The sequence below is a fragment of the Lepidochelys olivacea genome (assembly GCF_965140295.1).
Source record: "Lepidochelys olivacea isolate rLepOli2 genome assembly, chromosome: 22".
NCBI lineage: Eukaryota > Metazoa > Chordata > Testudines > Cheloniidae > Lepidochelys > Lepidochelys olivacea.
In genome coordinates, this window is record NC_140432.1 from 9205906 (window position 1) to 9224422 (window position 18517).

At 43.0% G+C, this 18517-nt stretch overlaps 1 protein-coding gene across 6 annotated transcripts in view; it reads left to right on the forward strand.

Moving 5' to 3' along the window:
• The window catches only part of PRDM10 (PR/SET domain 10), a 75235-nt gene that overhangs the window by 20741 nt on the left and 35977 nt on the right, over positions 1–18517 (forward strand). For all 6 annotated transcript variants that reach the window (XM_084611894.1, XM_084611892.1, XM_084611897.1 and 3 more), the window contains 9 exons: positions 527–586; positions 4129–4248; positions 5766–5985; positions 6573–6814; positions 7760–7963; positions 10510–10582; positions 11506–11623; positions 12748–12877; positions 17978–18205. In XM_084611894.1, the coding sequence (XP_084468020.1) occupies positions 527–586; positions 4129–4248; positions 5766–5985; positions 6573–6814; positions 7760–7963; positions 10510–10582; positions 11506–11623; positions 12748–12877; positions 17978–18205 (1395 nt within the window). The remainder of the gene's footprint in view (positions 1–526; positions 587–4128; positions 4249–5765; positions 5986–6572; positions 6815–7759; positions 7964–10509; positions 10583–11505; positions 11624–12747; positions 12878–17977; positions 18206–18517) is intronic.

Below are 18517 nucleotides of genomic sequence, written 5' to 3' on the forward strand. Positions count from 1 at the left end.
ACTTGCAGAATGATGGAATTAGTAGTCTCCAACTTCTTTGATCCTGGCTCAATTCCATTTTACCTCTCTAAATCCCCCTGTAATTTCAGTTGAATCCAATATGTCTAAATTCTTGCCCTAAATTGTTCTGTAGTGTTGCTGTGTACTGTTAAACAGCTGTTGTATTTCATCCTAGAGGTTGTTACCCTTTAGCAATGGAGAAAAATATTATTCCATATATACGATCAGTAAAGTCTATAAACACCTGTTGGGTATCTGAATGAAAGGTGCTATATTAATGTGAAATTATTATCCTTTTATGGAGCTGCCACTAGTCTATATGGAGGCCACTGGTTTCAGTTTAATTTCTACATACATAGGGTTACTGGTATAAATTGAATACAGCTGCCACAGTAATATGCACTTTAGAACTTCAATAAAATAAATAATTCTTACATAGGTTGCGTCTTAACAGGACAGTAATTCTCCTTGTGTGATTTGGTAGTAAATTGAGGCCTGATTGGTAAGCCTTTTTCGCTTTGTTTAGACTCTGTTTACAGACCCGTCCCAAGTGGCTTATGTCCAGCAGGATGCCACAACACAGCAGGTGAGAAGCACTTTTTTCTATTGGATCCTGAATACTACAGTGAAGGAATTCTCAGGGAATGCAAAGGGGCACTGTGTATTCTACTGTGGATTTTGTATTAGACTGTGATACTTTGAGTTATGTCCAAAACAAAACGTGTTCTCTTTCAGTCATTCAGTACCAGCTTCTTGGTGATCACGAGCAACCAACCTTACAATAACAAGCCAGTGCTATCTTGACCAATGTGTGTGTAAATGAGTAGAAAAATTGTAGCAGAATTCAATTTTAAGCTTTAAAGGAGTTATATTACTACTACTCTGATTTGTTTCTCCTTAATATTATGAAAAATCCCTCGACAGTGTCCCTTTAAATGGGAGAATCGATCTGTGTGATTTTTTTGTTTTGTTTTGTTACTTCTTTTGGTTTTTAGTGTAGTCACAGGTAGCCAGGGCTTCTAAGTTTCCTCATACAGGGTCTGATCCAAAGACCATTAAAGTCAATGGAGTCTTTCTACTGATGTCAATGGACTATGGATCCAGTTCTTAATTTGCCAAACATTTCTCAGGTGTTTCTTAGGAAAGTGATTGTAAGGGCTAAATAGTTAAATTACTTGGTCCATGTCTGATATGTGTATTCCAGGCTTTCTGCTTGATGTGCTCACCAGTTTGAAATTGACTGGGAGCAGCATGAAATTGAGAACTGTGGTTGTGAAGGCTGGATGACGTAAGATTTTTTTTTCTGGGTGGGTGGGGAAGGATTGTTTTTCATTGTATCTAATATATATCTAGGGACTGGATAGTTCAAGGAAATGGTAATAAGATATGGATACTTTCACTTCTAAGTTATTGGTTCAAAGTCAGCCCTAGTCATTACTGATTTAAAAATCATTACCATTTGATAGCTGTTTCGTAATCTGTATGAAGTGAAATGGTAGCTCTCAATCAGTTCCACAGTATAAAAGCTACCACTACAATTGACTCTATCCTGCAACCTTGTTGACAGCCTCAGCAGAGACTCGAAGGAATGAACGGAGACAGAGAACAAGGTCCTTTCTCACTGCTAGAAAGAGACCCTCCAAATCAGGGTTGAGGCACATTGGTAGAATTGTGAAGAAAGCTTTCAGTGCTGTTGTCTGTGCTCCACCTATTCTGTGAATAGAGGATTGCAGTCCATAGTTGCCAGTCTGGCATTTTTTATTAGATTGGATTCACATTTAAAAATAACAAACATCCCCCACCCTTATTATTGTCTGTTTAATCTGTGTTTTTTCAGCAGGCTTTTAGCTGTAAATGTATGATCAAACTTAAAATCAGAAACCTTATGTACACAATGCAAGTTATACACTTAAAACACAGCAAAGATACTGGCTCCCATCCCCATACATACGGTATCTCCTGATAATGACAGGATATGCCACGTGAGTACTAAGCACTTTATCTCTATATCCCCAACCCTCCCACCAAGTTCCCGCCCCTACACCAACATCTTTTAATATCATAATTTTCCCAGGATAGGACTTCCATGTTTTTTGTGAACCATTATCATATCATTAGAGCAGCTGCTGCTTCTGCGAGTGTTATACATACACATTTCCTGTGTGAAATCTGAGCTAATCATAGCAGTTAAAATGATAGTGAAGGCTCCTCCTGTCTTTCAAAAGAACTTGGTATGAAAGGGCCATTCCAAGTTTTTTTTTAAAAGTAATGTTGATTCCTTACAATGCGTGTAATGGAGATGAGAGTAACAATGTGTTTGAAGTGTGATATATATGGAGGTGCTAATATGATATATGCACAGACACAAGCTTTGTGTGAACGCCTCATTGCTGGCAGGTCTGGAGGCATGCCACTGAATAATGATGCCTATTGCATTGCCATTTGGCATCAGGAAATGTCAATACCCGACAGTTAATTTCAGCTGTCTTCTTGGCTGAATCCTGGTCATTTTCACACTGTTCTCTGCAGCCCTAATTTGAAAGCAATTTTATAAATTAGACCAATTAAAACAACAACAAACTCAAAGGAACTAGGAACTTAAGTATCCATGTATTTTGGGTGGTTTTTTTTTTTTTTTGTCTGTTCCCTGAGAGAATACTTTTTAGCCTTTTGGGGAATTGCACTAATTTACAGCTCTCTAAAGCCTGGTCTACACTAAGTGGGGGGAGATCGATCTAAGTTATGCAACTTCAGCTACGTGAATAATGTAGCTAAAGTCAACGAACTTAGACCTACTCACCGCGGTGTCTTCACTGCGTTGAGTCGACAGCTGATGCTCCCCGTCAACTCTGCCTGCACCTCTCGCTCCGGTGAAGTACCAGAGTTGACAGGAGAGTGCACAGCGGTTGATTTATTGCATCTAGACTAGATGCGATAAATCGACCCAGCTGGATCGATCGCTGCCTGTTGATCCTGCGTGTAATGTAGACAAGCCCTAATATACTAGCCAATGCATCCGTTCTGTTGTGCCCACTCTAGCCCATAGGGAAGCCTGGGCTGTTCTAATATTATCTCTTTTAGAGCAGAACTAGAATTAGAAAACATATACCACCTCCATGTATATATCTATAAGAGGGACTTCCTCCCTCTCTGCTCTTGACTGCACACCTTTAGTCTGGTTTTTGATCATCATTTAGTTCTCTCAAGGCCTCTCTATAGATGGACAAGGGTTTGTGTCTCAGTTGAAAGACTGCTTATATAATTATATACAACACAAGCGCCAGTGCAGTGGTAATGGTTAAGAAAGGTGAAAGTTCAGACAGGACAGTGATGAAGATCATGTAAAATACCTGCACGGATAAGTAGAAAGCAGCACTCAGAAGTCAGGAAAGGTCATTCCTGTAATGTTAATTCAGCAGTTTTACACAGCTAAATTGTTCTATGGGAGAAGAAAATTAATACACTCAATAATACTGTAAATTAAGATGTGCGTTACTATAACAAGGAAAAAAGAATAGAAAAATACTGCACGTGCCATGTGGCCAACTAAGGGGGGCAGTAGATAATGCTAACTTTTGGAATCCCAAGTTTTGAGGGCTTCATCTCTCAACTTATTCTCATTATTACTAGTTTCTTTAATGTATTGTCCCTTGGCTTGTTAAAGGAAAAGAAACAGAGAAGAAATTAGGGAGCTATAGTCTTTGTTGCAAGGGAAAGGAAAAGGGAGGGAAAAGTGTGTATATGGGAAGAATAAAAGAAAAAATAAAGTCCCTGGTGCACTAGTTCTAGCAGGAGCCAGCTAGCTAAAGGGCATTTAAGCACACTTGCACCTAGCATGGTTTTAATCCCAGACTGGAAAGGACCTTAAATTAAAGCTGAAAGCTGGAGATGGACTATTCCAAAGCTGCAAAATTCAGATCTGGATTCAAAACCCTTTCCCTCAAATTCAGGAATGCTTGGGTCCAGGTGCTTTGTTCAGGCCCATCATCTCCACCAAAAACACCTTTAGAACTCTGCATTTTTTTCATCTTGTGAAGAGCTCCAAGAAGCTTTGTATGCAGGGCATTGCCCATATGTAAGTGACTGATGGAAATGCTGCAGTGCTAAAATGAGTGCCTATGATTTTAGGTAACTGTGCTCTTGCCTGCTGCTGCTCAGAGCATGAATTCCACCAACCTCTCTGTGCTTGGCAACGTTGCCGAATCCCCGCAGCAAATGGCTCTGGAGCAGGGTCCACAAGCAGACAGAGTAAGTTGCCAGGACCCCATTTCTTTTAAATGTAAAGGTACTCTGATTTCACTGCTCCATGGAAACAGATGATTAAATATGTCCTGATGCAGGAAGCGATGCAAAAAGAGTTTTAGTGAAGGCTTCTACAGCTTTCCACTGTCTTGTCATGCAATGTGGGACTTTTTTGAGGGGGTGAGGGATATTTGTTTAATGTATAGTGAAACATGTTCTAGGGACTGTTCTATCTGAAGCAATCACTTTAAAGCAGCGGTTCTCAAACTGTGGGTCGGGAACCCAAAGTGGGTCTGGACCCCCTTTGAATGGGGTCACCAGGGCTGGGTTAAACTTTGGCTGAAGTCCAAGCCCCACTGCTCAGGGTTGAAGCCAAAACTTGAGGGCTTCAGCCCTGGGCGCCAGGACTCAGATTGCAGGCTCCCTGCCTGGGACTGAAGCCCTTGAGCTTCAGCTTTGGCCCCCCTGTCCGGAGTGGTGGGACTCGGGCAGGCTTAGGCTTCAGTCCCACTTCCTGGGGTCAGGAAGTAATTTTTGTTGTCAGAAGTGGGTTGCGTTGCAATAAAGTTTGAGAACCCCGCTTTAAAGTATTCTCCAAAGGCTTTGAGTATCAAATTTAGTAATCCCTACTATTATATGTGACCAGTGACTGTTGGTCTCTTTTTGGTAGTCTGTTAAGACCGGTTTTACAATATATAATCTTTCTTATTCTCTGTCTGAGATACCTGTTTTGGAGGTTGGATATTTTTGTACATTGTGTAGAATTTACCTCTGCTTTTTTGTGTGGGTGAAGAGAAAGTAAATCTTCATTAAAATCGGAGCTAAAACCAAATACCCTTTAGCTATTAAGAATCAGCCTCATTATCTTATGTTGTTAGGGTTTTAGATCTTAATTATCTACTGCCTTATTGAACTCTGCCTCTGTGTGTATGTGTGTGTACACATGTGCATGTGAGATAAAGTGTGTGTGTGTGAGAGAGAGAGAGAGTGTGTGAACTCTGCCTCTGTGTGTATGTCAGGTGTTGTTTTCATTTGCTTTCGTGATAGGAGGGAGAAGATCATATGCCAGAGCATTGAATAATTGCATTTTATAAATCAAAATAAATTAAACTAGCCCATGGAGACCCAAGGTACTTTCTTCAAGCACAGATAGGGAGTGGGATTTGTTTAGTTGCTAAGACCCTCTGTGAAGATTCAAAATTCCTCTCATTTGATGCATCCTCCCCACATGTCACTCTTTTATGGGGTTAGGTAGATATTTTCACAACGCGCCTACTGGGCAAGGTTCACAGTACTGTGAACAGTGAAGCATTACAGGGCACATAGCCTCAGCAGTGATATACACATGATTTCACTTTCTCTCCTTCTCTGTTTGGTTACCAAAGGAAACAAACAGGTGAAGAGTAGATTGTCAATAATTTTGTTTTCTTGCCTTTGTGTTAAAGGTGATGATCTAATTGTGAGCTTTGATCCCCTCTGGATAGGAGAGCCATCTAACTCTGTGTTGTGAATTTTTTCCTCAGGCATCATTACCAGTGCATAACCAGGTATTACCTCCTATGGAGGCAGTGGATAGTTCTGATCCTTTAGCACCTCTCCAGAACCCAATGGGGAGGATGGAAACGAAAGAGGAAGAGGATGACGATGACGAGGATGATGAAGATGAAGACGAAGACGGGGAAGACACCGACTTGGATGAATGGGACCCAGATCCACCTCGACCCTTTGACCCCCATGATCTGTGTAAGCATAAGAGGAAGCATTTAGTTTATTGCCCTCTTCCCCCAAAGGTAGTTGGTTCTTTTCTCTTTCCTCCTTCTCTGTGGCTGTTGTTTTAAAAAGAGGCAGCTAACTTTATAACCCATTATAGTGGTTCCAATCCTTCGGGCAAAAATTCAAATAGGAATCTTACCTTTCTCAACCATTTGGTAAGTGGAGTCGAAGACCATGTAGGGCTTTAGAGGTCATAGCCAACACCTCAGATTGCACCTAGAAGCATATATACTCACACCAGCCTATCTGACTTTGAGAGTATGCAGCTGCATTCTCCATGAGCTGGGGCCTCTGAGAAGCTTTCAAGGAGTGAGTGCACTGTTTGCTTATAAGTAAAACGGGAGGCTTCTCTTCTATGTTTCGCTTTAAGATGACAACCTTCTTAAAGCATAAAGAGACCATTGGCCTGAGTGCTGTGGTACCTGCATCAGTTTCTGGCAAGTATTCAGGTCAGAGGCGGTTAAAGGGAAATCATATCTTATGTGTAAGGGCCTTTCTTTATGCCAGTGCATGGGAATTCATGTCAGTTATTCATTTCCTCTCTGACTGTGTTGCAGGGTGTGAAGAGTGTAATAACTCACATCCCTCGGTGTGTCCGAAACATGGACCCTTGCACCCAATCCCAAACCGGCCAGTGCTGACCAGAGCAAGAGCCAGCCTCCCCCTGGTGCTCTATATAGACAGGTTCCTGGGGGGAGTGTTCTCCAAAAGACGCATTCCCAAACGCACACAGTTTGGCCCCGTGGAGGGACCTCTGGTCAGACAAACTGAACTGAAAGACTGCTACATCCATTTAAAGGTAACACTCTGAGGGTGTGTGTGTGTGTGTGTCTGAGAGAGAGAGAGAGAAAGAGAGACACCTTACACCTACTTGTTTTTCATGCCCTAGAATCTGTTGTTCTGACTTTATCAGAGGTGTTCTCCTGACACCTTCAGCTTACTGCAGTGCAACTGTTCCCAACCATGTACAGCCAGAGAGCTACTTAGTCATCCAAGGTAGTTGCAGGGAGCCATAAAATAGTCAAGGTCCACATCCTGATTCTATTGTGCTGTGACACACATGATTCACTGTTAGTAGACTTAAAGCAGAGTGTCAACACAAACGTTGCAACTCCGTCTCAGGACATTTTGCAGCCATTGCTTTGTGGCATGCTGTGACTTCAGTTGCCAAATTTCTTCTTTCTGCCTCTTCCTCCCCTGACTTCTAAACAGAAGGGGGATTTTCTCCCTTTTTCAAGTCTGTTTGGATAAAAGAGGAGGGATTTGAATGGCTCTGATCTATTTGCTCACTGATTTGGATGCAGGGAGTACTCCTGTATTCAGTGGAGGTAAGGCCACAAAGAGCTTTGAGAATCTGTAGAGGCACCGACTGATGACCACTAGTCCATATAACCTAATACATTAGGTCTTTGCCATCTCCAGCTTCCATGGCCCATTTGCAGAGGTACATCAGGTATAGATGAATGAACATACTTCTTTCACTCACCATCTGAGGAAGGGACCACTGTCTTTGCATGTCCCTTATAATCATGGATCCCATCTGTGTCTATTTTTAAGCCCCTTCCTAAGTTCCATCTGTTGCCGGAGTCCTGTGGGGAAAGTGAAAATCTCAGCTCTGGCTGCATTACCTTCCTCATGGAGAAGCTGTCGTTGTCAGAACAGATTTTTAAAGGCTCAGGTTCCTTTGTTTTATGTGACCACTGTGGAATGTCGACTACTCTGTGTATTTTGGTTTTTGCCTTAGGTGTCTCTTGAGAAAGGTGACAGAAAAGACAGGGATTTACAAGAGGATCTGTGGTTTGAGCTGTCCAGTGAGGCGCTTTGTAACTGGATGATGTTTGTGCGTCCAGCCCAGAACCACCTGGAGCAGAACCTGGTGGCATACCAGTATGGCCACCATATTTATTATACAACAATTAAGAATGTGGAGCCCAAACAGGAACTGAAGGTAAGAGACTTCAGTGCTCACCCATCATGATTCCCCTTCATAGTGGGAAAGAATGTAAATTGAATTGTAGAAAATAACCCAAATACCCAATGCAGTTAAAATCCCACCTATGCTACAAATTGAAACCCTGTTATCCCTGGACTTGGTTGTTACTTTAGTGTAGACAAAGCCTTTAGCATTAGCATTTGTTGCTCTAAAATAGTCTGAGCAATTTCTTAACCTTTTTAGCTTGGTAAAGCATATGGGACCTGATCCACAGTCCACTGAAGTCAGGAGACAGATTTCAGAGTAGCAGCCGTGTTAGTCTGTATTCACAAAAAGAAAAGGAGGACTTGTGGCACCTTAGAGACTAACCAATTTATTTGAGCATAAGCTTTCGTGAGCTACAGCTCACTTCATCATCCGATCAGATCCTAAGTGAGGAAGCTTAAAATAAACGTATACAAATGATCTCTCTCTCTCTCGTAGTGTACTCTTAGCAGCCATCTTGACTTGTACTCCTCTGATTATAACCTAACTAGTACTGCAGCAGCTTTATGCTCTGTTTTCCTCTTCCCCTTCGTCCCACCCGCACATGAACATCATTGGCTGCTGGAGTACTAGTGCTCTGTAAACTAATGAGGTCTCTTACTTCACTCAACTTTCCTGTGACTTTTTAAACTTACACTCCGCACATGGAATCTAATTTTTAGGTTTCTGGTTAAGAACATGTTGAAGTTACTTTTTGTTCCAGACTGAAAACATTTTAATTCAATTGAGCTTAGTGCGGGATGGTTGGGAGAGGCTGCTTTAATTTCAAACATCTATTCTGAGAACTAATTAGAAGGCTGATTGCTGCTGTCAGGAATTTTCTTGCTTTTGTCTGTGTCCTTCTCCCCCCCGGCCCCCGCCCCCAATCGCCTGCCTTGTCTACACACAGAAGTTTCAATAGTTTAACATAAATCTGTTTTAAATCCAAGTTCTGAAATCAGTGCAAAACCCTGTGTAGAGACACTTTTATTTTGATGTAAGAGTGACATTTTTTGTTTTAAATCTGTTCCAAATCATTTTAAGCTGAATCAATATAAGCCTGGTTTATATCAGTATCAGTGTCAATGTGGCCTTTTGTTCCTGTTTAACTAAGGCTACCTCTACACTAGAAACTTCCTAGTGCTGCCGCGGGAGCGCTCCCATGGCAGCGCTTTGAAGGATGAGTGTGGTCACACGCAAGTGCTGGGAGAGAGGTCTCCCAGTGCTCCTGGTAATCCACCTTCTCAAGGGGAATAGCTCTGAGCACTGGGATTTTTCAGATCCCTGAGCCAGCAAGTGAGAGCACTATAAAATGTAAGTGTAGACAAGCCCTAAATCAATGTGAAATCGCACTGTGGATAAACCAGCGCAGATCTGCGTGTTGACAAGCCCTTAATTGTGTTTCATGGTTTAGTCGTGCCATTTGGGGGTAAAAATCAGGCTGATAACAGAGAGTTAAAATATCTCCATTGTATATTTTCCTTTCCCCAATTAGGCATTCATGAAACAATAAGTTGGGTGTAAGAAATGTACTCGGTCCTCCCAGAAGTGAAATACACAAACGTGTCCCAAGTCTTTCACTCTGAAGGCTTTGTCTACACTACAGCTTATGTTGCAGAACTTATGTCACTGAGGGGTGTGAATAACCACCCCCACCCCCTGCCCGAGAGACATAAGTTACACCAACATAAGCGCCGGTATGGACAGCACTATGTCGGCGGGAGAGCTTCTCCCACCAACATAGCTACCGCCGCTCATTGGGGGTGGATTAATTATGTCGATGGGAGAGCGCTCTCCTTTCAGCATAGAGCGGCTACACCAGAGATCTGCATCGGTACAGCTGCGCTGCTGTAAGCTCTCTAGTGTAGATATAGCTTAAAATCCTGTTTAAGAATCATCTAAACAAGCCATTTGTAAATTCAGTCTTTTTAATGAGATGGGTTGGTAACCTCTGAATCCTGACTTTGACCCTGCCTCTACTGAAATCCTTATCCAAGCTGTAGTAATTTTCTGTCTTTCTTAGGGCTCTTCCCTCTTCATTAGGCTTCCTAAATCCCTATTCTCTAAATTACAGGGAGTCCAGGTTTTTCTTTAGGAAGCTGGAGCATGATGCTCCAATCCATTATTACCTTAGACACATTTTAAATGAATCTCTGCATGCCATGCTGCATATTGTCTGTAAAGAGAAAAGCGACCATCTCTTCTGGAAGAATCCCTGCTAAATATTTATTCCATCTTTTAAGTTTAAGATTAACCTCATTTCCTTTCCAAGTAGTGGTTACCATGTGTGAGATGAAGATTCACATTAGGAAACGGTACCTGGAAATTAAATGGATACACTTTGTGAGCAATGCTGTTTTATTCCTCAGTGGGGGCACAATGAACTCAGCAGGCTTTATCGCGGGTGAGAGGAGAAATACAAGTTATTGGGTCAGATGAGAGGACTAAATGCAGTGCTTAAGAAAGCCTCCAATGAATTCCCCTCACTTCGGGGTTCATCTAAGAAGATGCCTTTTTGCCTTGTGTGTCTGCTCCAGGTGTGGTATGCAGCCTCCTATGCAGAGTTTGTGAACCAGAAGATCCATGACATATCCGAGGAGGAAAGGAAAGGTAGTTGGTTCTTTTCTCTTTCCTCCTTCTCTGTGGCTGTTGTTTTAAAAAGAGGCAGCTAAGTTTATAACCCATTATAGTGGTCCCAATCCTTCAGGCAAAAATTCAAATAGGAATCTTACCTATGCCAGAGCTCCAGTATGGGGCCCTCCGTTTGCTGTTACACATGTTGAAATCAGGATAGTTCAGCCTCGTGCTTAAGGGCTTCAGAGTATTACCAGACGGTGGGCAAGGAATTTCCCCCCATGTATATGGGTATATTACTGGGGGTTGCTTTTCTCTGAAATGTCAGGTCGCTGATGGCGGTGGAGTCCTGTACTCGAAGTACCAATGGTATGATAGATCTGTGTTGCAGTTGTTTTTCTGGGAAGTTTTGTTGGACAGTGTAAAATACAACAAAACCTAACCTAAGCTAAGGAGAACATCCTCAGTAGGCAACCTCCTGTCTTAAATAACTGCTTCAGAGTCTCAAGGAGGTTTAACCACATCTACAAAGGAATTGATTTTTGCTGGTCCAATAAGCCAAGCTTAAGTTTCTGGGTATGTTGGACTGTATTTTTGTAATTATTTATTTGAAAGACTTATCTGTTATTTAGAAATGCAACTTAATATAGGGAGTTTGTTAGGAGAGCAGTGTAAATATTTAACCTGTCTCTGGCCTTCAATATAAATATTCCTCAATCCCATTCACTACCCTCTGCATTTTTCTGCAATCAGCTGATGTCAGCCTGTAGATCAGGGGTGCTAAGAGAGAAGCTTGCAAGCCACATAGAGCTATATGGTAGAGTGATTGCAAGACACAATCTTCAGTATGGAAATGTGTCCCACAGAGACTACTGGGGACAAAAGGGCTTGGAGAAAACTTGGGACATTTAACTGTTGATGACTGAGATGCTGTCATTGATATTTCCAACTTAATATAGTTCTCCGAGACCAAGAGAAGAACTGGCCATGTTATGAATGCAATCGTCGCTTCATGAGTTCAGAACAGCTCCAACAGCACCTCAACTCCCATGATGAGAAGCTGGACTTCTTTAGCAGGTACTTATGATTTTGCAGTAACTGAGTTTCCCAACTCCCAGCACTTTACGTCCTGTATATTGATAGCACTAATGATAGGTCAATCTCAAAAGATCTGGCTTTATTATCAATTATATAGCACTGTAGATATACGAGGTGTTTTACAGAACAGGTAAAAGAAAGGGCCTCTGACACCCAGGAATTTACAGTCCCACGCAGACAAACATGGGACAATGGTTCAGGCAAAAGAATATAGGGAGATATCACTGGAGAAGTGATTGGCATAGGTGGCTTTGTTTAAGAAGTGATATGAAGGAAGGGAAGGGCACTTATTATGTGGGAAGTAGGGGTACAATCCTGTCCTATTGAATTCAGTGAAAGTTTTGCCGTTAACCTCAACAGGGCCAGGATTTTAGCCGTTTGGATGCTTATTGAAATTACCGTGACCTCTTGAGTCTACAGAGTTGGGCTAGAAATCTCAAGAGAACCAACTTTCTAATGATATTTCTGGTGCATCAGCTCCCTGTTGGGTCAGAAATCGAAAGTACAGAAATGTCCAAAAATTACAAGTGAGAAAGATATCCACAAACATTTTAAACCTCGAAAGGTTTGAATCTAGAAATGGATGGCAGATCAGCAGGAGAGAGGGAAAATATCTCTTTATTTTTTCCGAACCTGATTGCCTGTCTCTCATTATCAAGTGAGTGCTAAAACATCCATGTAAAAAATGGACCCCCTCCGATTGCTGTCTGATATCAGTAGAGCAGCGTCTTTCTTGGGACAGATGTTATGCTTTCAGGCTTTAATGTTTTCCAGGATGCCTAGAGGGCTGCTACTAGCTGTCACTGTAGAGGACTTGATAAGAGCCAGTAGCTCCACTGTTTGTCCCTACAGTCCCACATCAAGTGACATATGTTTGTTTGGCATGGGGTTTTATTTCCATTAGAGGGGTGATAGAAATATGCACCAACTAGAGACCCAATTTTTGCTCCCAAGGTTTCTTCACATTTTGTAATATACTGGAGGCCATTATTACTGAACCGTCTGGGTAGTTCAGGGGTGATTGCTTAGAAAAGGTGCAGGAAAAGAGTGGAATCCAAATCCATGTCCTCTTTCTCTAACTTGGAGCGCTGTGTGTTCTGCAGAGCAAGAGGCAGAGGTCGCGGGCGAGGAAAGAGGAGGTTTGGGCCAGGCAGACGGCCAGGGCGCCCACCGAAATTCATGCGCTTGGAAATAACCAGTGAAAATGGGGAAAAGTGTGAAGAAGGAACACAGGTATATTTGGGGGAGCGGGGGAGAAAAATGTCATCTATGATGTAATCTCTTGATTTATGCCTGTGTTACTGGGGGCAGAATTCAGCCACTAGTTTTTATTGTTCTGGCCGTGGCACCTCAGCCTGGGGAAAGCACAGTAATTTATTTCTAACTTGCATTTCTACAGCACTTTTTATCCCAAAGCAATTCACCGCTTACTGGAAAACAGCTGTGGGATGGAACCTGGCAGCTGTTTAACAATACAACAGCAGTGACAGCATTACACAGCTGTGTAGGGTGGACAGTGGAAAAGGTCAGCTCCAGTTGAAACTGCAGAGGGAATTTAGGAATTTGGCTGGGACACTAGGGCCAGGTCTACTCGAGAAACTTGCTATATAATAATGTTGGTTAGGGGTGTGATTCTTTACAATATTTTTGTACCAGCCAAAAGCCTTAGATCCAGTTATACCAGCATAAAAGGTCCTTTTTCTGGTACAGGTTATTTCATTTGGGGAACTGATATAAGCTATCCCTGCAAAAAACCCGCTCTTTTGCCAGGAAAAGATGCACCTCACCTGGGAGGTGGGGAGTGTTGCTGGTATAGCTTTGCCAGCAAACTCTTTCTAGTGACCATCAGGCCTAGAGTTAATGCCCTTTCTTTTACGAAAAGTGTCAAAAGTGATCAATGGTTCAGTTTTCTGTCTCAGATGAAAACCGACATTTGGAGCAGTGATCTGCCCTTTGGCGTGATGCTGGGGCATTGGTTCAGTACTGACTCAGAGGGAAGATTGCATACGTTGCATACAAATGACTCTATTGCATCTTTTAAAGCCACACTTAGGAAGAGGCAGGTCCACCTAATTGGGGACTCCCTAACTACGAAGAACAGATAGACATGTCACCAGAACTGATCTGGAGAACAGAAGGGAGCTAAGGTATGGGATGTGAACCTGAGGCTGAAGAGGATCCTAATGAAAGCAGGAAAGAATCCACTGATTGTCATTCATGTGGGAACAAATGATACTGCTAGATTCTCACTGGGATGTGTTAAGGAAGACTATGCCAGGCTGGAGAAGATGCTTAAAGAAATGGAGGCTCAGGTGATCTTTAGTGGGATTCTACCTATCCCTAGAGGAGGAGAGCAAAGGCGAGACAAGATTAAGATGACCAACAGATGGCTCAGGCAATGGTGCTATAAAGGGGGCTTTGGGATGTTCGTCCACTGGTAGGCATTCTCAAACAGAGGACTGTTCTCATGGGATGAACTCTATTTGAAGAAAACAAGGAAGAAAGAAGTGGACAGCTGAGCATTGAGGATAGGGTAGAGACTAAAGGTAATCTAGGCATGGGCCCACACCTAAATGGATACTTTGCCTCAGTTTTTAATAAGGGTAATGAGGAGCTTGTGGGTAGTGGCAGGGTGGCTAGTGGGAGCAAGGATATGGAAGTCGAAACGACCACATCAGAAATGGAAGCCACACTCAAGAATTTAGGGGGACCAAATCCGGGTCCCAGATAATCTCCATCCAAGAACATTTAAGGAACTGGCATACGAAATGGCAAACCCAATAGTAAGGATTGTTAATGAATCCATAATCTCAGGGGTTGTACTCTATGGCTGGAGAACTGCAAATAAAGTATCTATATTTACGAAAGGAAAAAAAAAGTGATCTGGGAAACTACAGGCCTGTTTGTTTGAGCCCCGTGGCATGCCAGATGTTAGAACATATTGTGAAAGATAGAGTCATTAAAGGTAGCAGTAAATGGCAATTGGGATAAAGTACATCTTCGCTTTTAAAAAGGTAGATTGTGCTAGACCAACATGATCTTTTTCTCTGAAAAGAGAACTGATTTTCTAGACAAAGGAAATGCAGATCCAATCTGCCTGGATTTCAGTAAAGCATTTTGTACAGTTCCACAGTGGAAACTATTAGTTAAATTGGAGAAGATGGGGATTAATATGAGAATGGAAAGGTTAGTAAGGAACTGGTTAAAGGGGAGTCTACAGTGGGTCATACTGAAAGATGACCTGTCAGCCTGGATGGAGGTTATTCGTGGAGTTCCTCAGGGATCGGTTTTGGGACCAATCTTATTTAATGTTTTCATTAGTGACCTTGGCACAGAAAGCAGGAGTCTGCTTATAAAATTTGTGGATGACACAAAGTAGGGAGGTATTGCCAATGCGGAGGAGGACCAGAATATCATACAAGAAGATTTGGATGACCTTTAAAAATGGAATAATAATAAGTCAAAGTGAAAGGTCATGAGTTTATGGAATAACAACAAGAATTTTTGCTATAAGCTGGGAATTTACCAGTTGGAAGTGGCAGAGGAGAAAAAAGATCAGGGTATATTGGTCAATCACAAGATGACTATGAGCTATCAATGTGCTGTAGCCATGAAAAAGGCTAATGCAATCCTAGGATGCATGAGGCGAGGTATTTCCATTAAAGACAGGAAAGTGTTATTACCATTATACAAGGGACTGTTGAGACTGGAATACTGTGTGCAGTTCTGGTCTCCCGTATTTAAGAAAGATGAATTCAAATTGGAACAGGTACAGAGAAGGGCTACTGGAAGATGATCAGAAAAATGGAGAACCTGCCTTACAGGAGAAGACGTAAGGAGCTTGGCTTGTTTAGCCTAACAAAGTGAAGGCTGAGGGGAGAGATGATTGCTCTCTAAAAATACATCAGAGGGATAAACACCAGGGAGGGAAAGTAGTTATTTAAGTTAAGGGTCAGCGTTGGCACAAGAACAAATGGGTATAAACTGGCCATCAACAAGTTTAGGTTTGAAATTAAGCAAAGGTTTCTGACCCTCAGAGGAATGAAGTTTTGGAAGAGCCTTCAAAGGGGAGAGGCAAAAAACTTGACTTTTGTCAGACTGAGTGTGATAAATTTATGGAGGGAATGGTACGATGAGGTTGCCTACAATGGCGTATGGCCAATCCACGGACGCTATTAGGACATACAGTAGAACCCTCTTTGTCCGACCCTCCATTGTCCAGCTCTCCGTATTAACTGAACAACCAGAGCACACAGGTCCAGAAGCGGGCGATCTCTCCTGTGGCCACAAGATGGCACTGCAGCCTTGCAGTTTCCCTTTATCCAGATTATCTGAATTTTTGATTATCCGATCTGGCCCTAGTTCCAGTTAGATCGGATACACGGGATTCTGCTGTATCTCCAACAGCTGGACATGGGACACTAGAAAAGGAGGGCTCTGAGTTACTACAGAGAATTCTTCCCCAGGTGTCTGACTGGTGGGTCTTGCCCATATACTCTAGGTCTAACTGCTCACAGTATTTGGGGTCGGAAAGAAATTTTCCCCTCGGTCAGATTGGCAGAGACCCTAGGGGCTTTTTGCTTTCCTCTGCAGCATGAGGCACGGGTCACTTGCTGTTTTGCAGTAGAATACATGGTAGACGCTCGGTAACTTGAAGTCTTTAAATCATGATTTGAGGACTTCAGTAGCTCAGCTAGAGGTTATGGGCCTATTGCAGGAGTCACTGGGTGAGGTTCTGTCACCTGCGATATTCAGGAGGGAAAATTAGATGATCATGATGGTCCCTTCTCGCCTTAAAGTAAATGAGTCTAAGTCTCCCATCCAAGTACTGATCTGGCACAACCCTACTTGTCGTAGCAGACAAGGCTCAGGGTGGTATGGCCACAGATAAATATCATTAAGTAGGTCCAAAGGGTAGAAATGCTACTACACTCTACAACTGGCACCCTGTGAACACTGCGCCATGTCAACTCTGAGTGCCATAGGAGCCTGCTGTGTACAGCGCTGCTAGGGAGGAGAGGTGGATGTGGTGTAGAACAGCATCTTATATAGGAGGCTCTCAAACTCTGCAGCCACTATAGCTGTGGTAGAGTTGGAGAGTTGCCATGACACTGAGGAGCACAGTGAAAGAGGCCTGATGCCCTCCTGACTCACATTGACTCAACTCAGTGCTGCGGGTTATCCATTGCTTAAATGAATTGTCTTGCCCAGCCTTTCATAGATTTTAAAGTCAGAAAGGACAATCGTCATCATCTAGTCTGACTTCCTGCACAGAACTTCAACCAGGAATTCCTCATCAAGTTCAGCAATTTGTGGGAATTTATCAACCAAACCAGGATTTGAACCTTGGATCCTCAGATGAAAAGTCTCCCCTGACTGAGCATTCAGGGCTTGTAACTGGATGCATTCCTCCTCGCAGTGCTCTCTTTCTCCTCCCCCTACTGCTGAGCTTTGCCAGGACACCTCTTGAGCTTGAATGCCCTTGGCTCCCCATTTCATGGCTTTCATCTCACTCAAATTTCTTTAGTTGTTTTGTAAGCAGTTAATATAACAATTAATTATTTTTCTAAAGCTATTGGAATCTTCCATCCCAGAATATTTATTGAAATTTGTCAGAGAAGAGAATGTGGGGTTTGGGGCATTCTGCTTCTCATTCCCAACATCCCCTCCTCTTCTGAACTGGTTCTGAGAAACAGAAAAGCAGCTCTGCTGTGTAACAAATGGAAACTCAACACACAGTTTGGTTTTGCTGCTGCCTGGAGAGGTGGAGACTGAGAGTCAGAGATGAAGATCAACAGGGCACAATTTTATGTCCTCGTGTCTTACGCCTAGCTTCACCACTCCTGTTCGTTTGCTGTGCACATGACAACACGATAATATTTCAATTCACTTGACAATTAACTTGCACAAGAGAGAGACCCTCTGTATTTCCCCTGAGGCCTCATCTACACTAGGATTTTTCCTTAAAATTTCCCACTGTGGCTAACAGGTTCATCTCCCTTGGTGATAGGAATGGTAGGGCACTAATGTAGCTAGGCCACCTGTGGTTTAACCCCTGTGTCATGAGCAGGCTTGGACAACATGGTGGTTAGAACCCGGGCTTCCACCAGCATCACCAGCTACACCACTGCTCCAAACGTTGCTACCACTGGTGGACCTGAGCTGCTGTTAGCAATGGGACATTTTAGCGGAAAAAGGCTCGTACAGACCAGTGTAATGAGTGTGATCATTTTACAATATGCAGCAATCCAACCACCTGCCAACTGAGTATTATTAGAGCCTTTCTCACTGGGTGAGGGAAATAATCACTGGCTGTGTGATTTGCAATTTCAGGACTTGCTAGATTTTTCCAGCAAGGGGCAGTTTGATGAGGCTGGACAGGCTACACTGAATGGGCTGGAACAGCAGGAGCAGACCCCAGTGCCGCAAGAGACGCAGTCGGCACTGGGTCAACAGCCAGAAGGCCATCCACTGCAACTGCAGCAGCAGCATGATGAGAGCCCGGTGCCTACGCAGAGCACCATGACAGCAGATGATATGCGGCGAGCAAAGCGCATTCGGGTAAGTGAAGATGATGATGGCCCATGCCCTCTTCCGCCCTCTGACTTTGCTTTAGCCAGTGGAAGGCTTGGTTAGCCAGTTAGGCAACAGCTGGTCTTTTTCTCCAGTGTGGTGTCCGTCTTCAAATCCCAAACACAGCGTCTCGAGCTCAGAAAACTCCCTCACTCAGAAAGTAAGACAAACCTAATACAAAGAGTTAGTGTGTCATGAGATGCTAGTGAGATTTGGTCACCAGTTGGAGCTGGTTCAGTTCCAGCACAGTAATTCTTTCATAGAAACATAGTCCATCCAAGTTGGCAGGCAGGAGCCCTC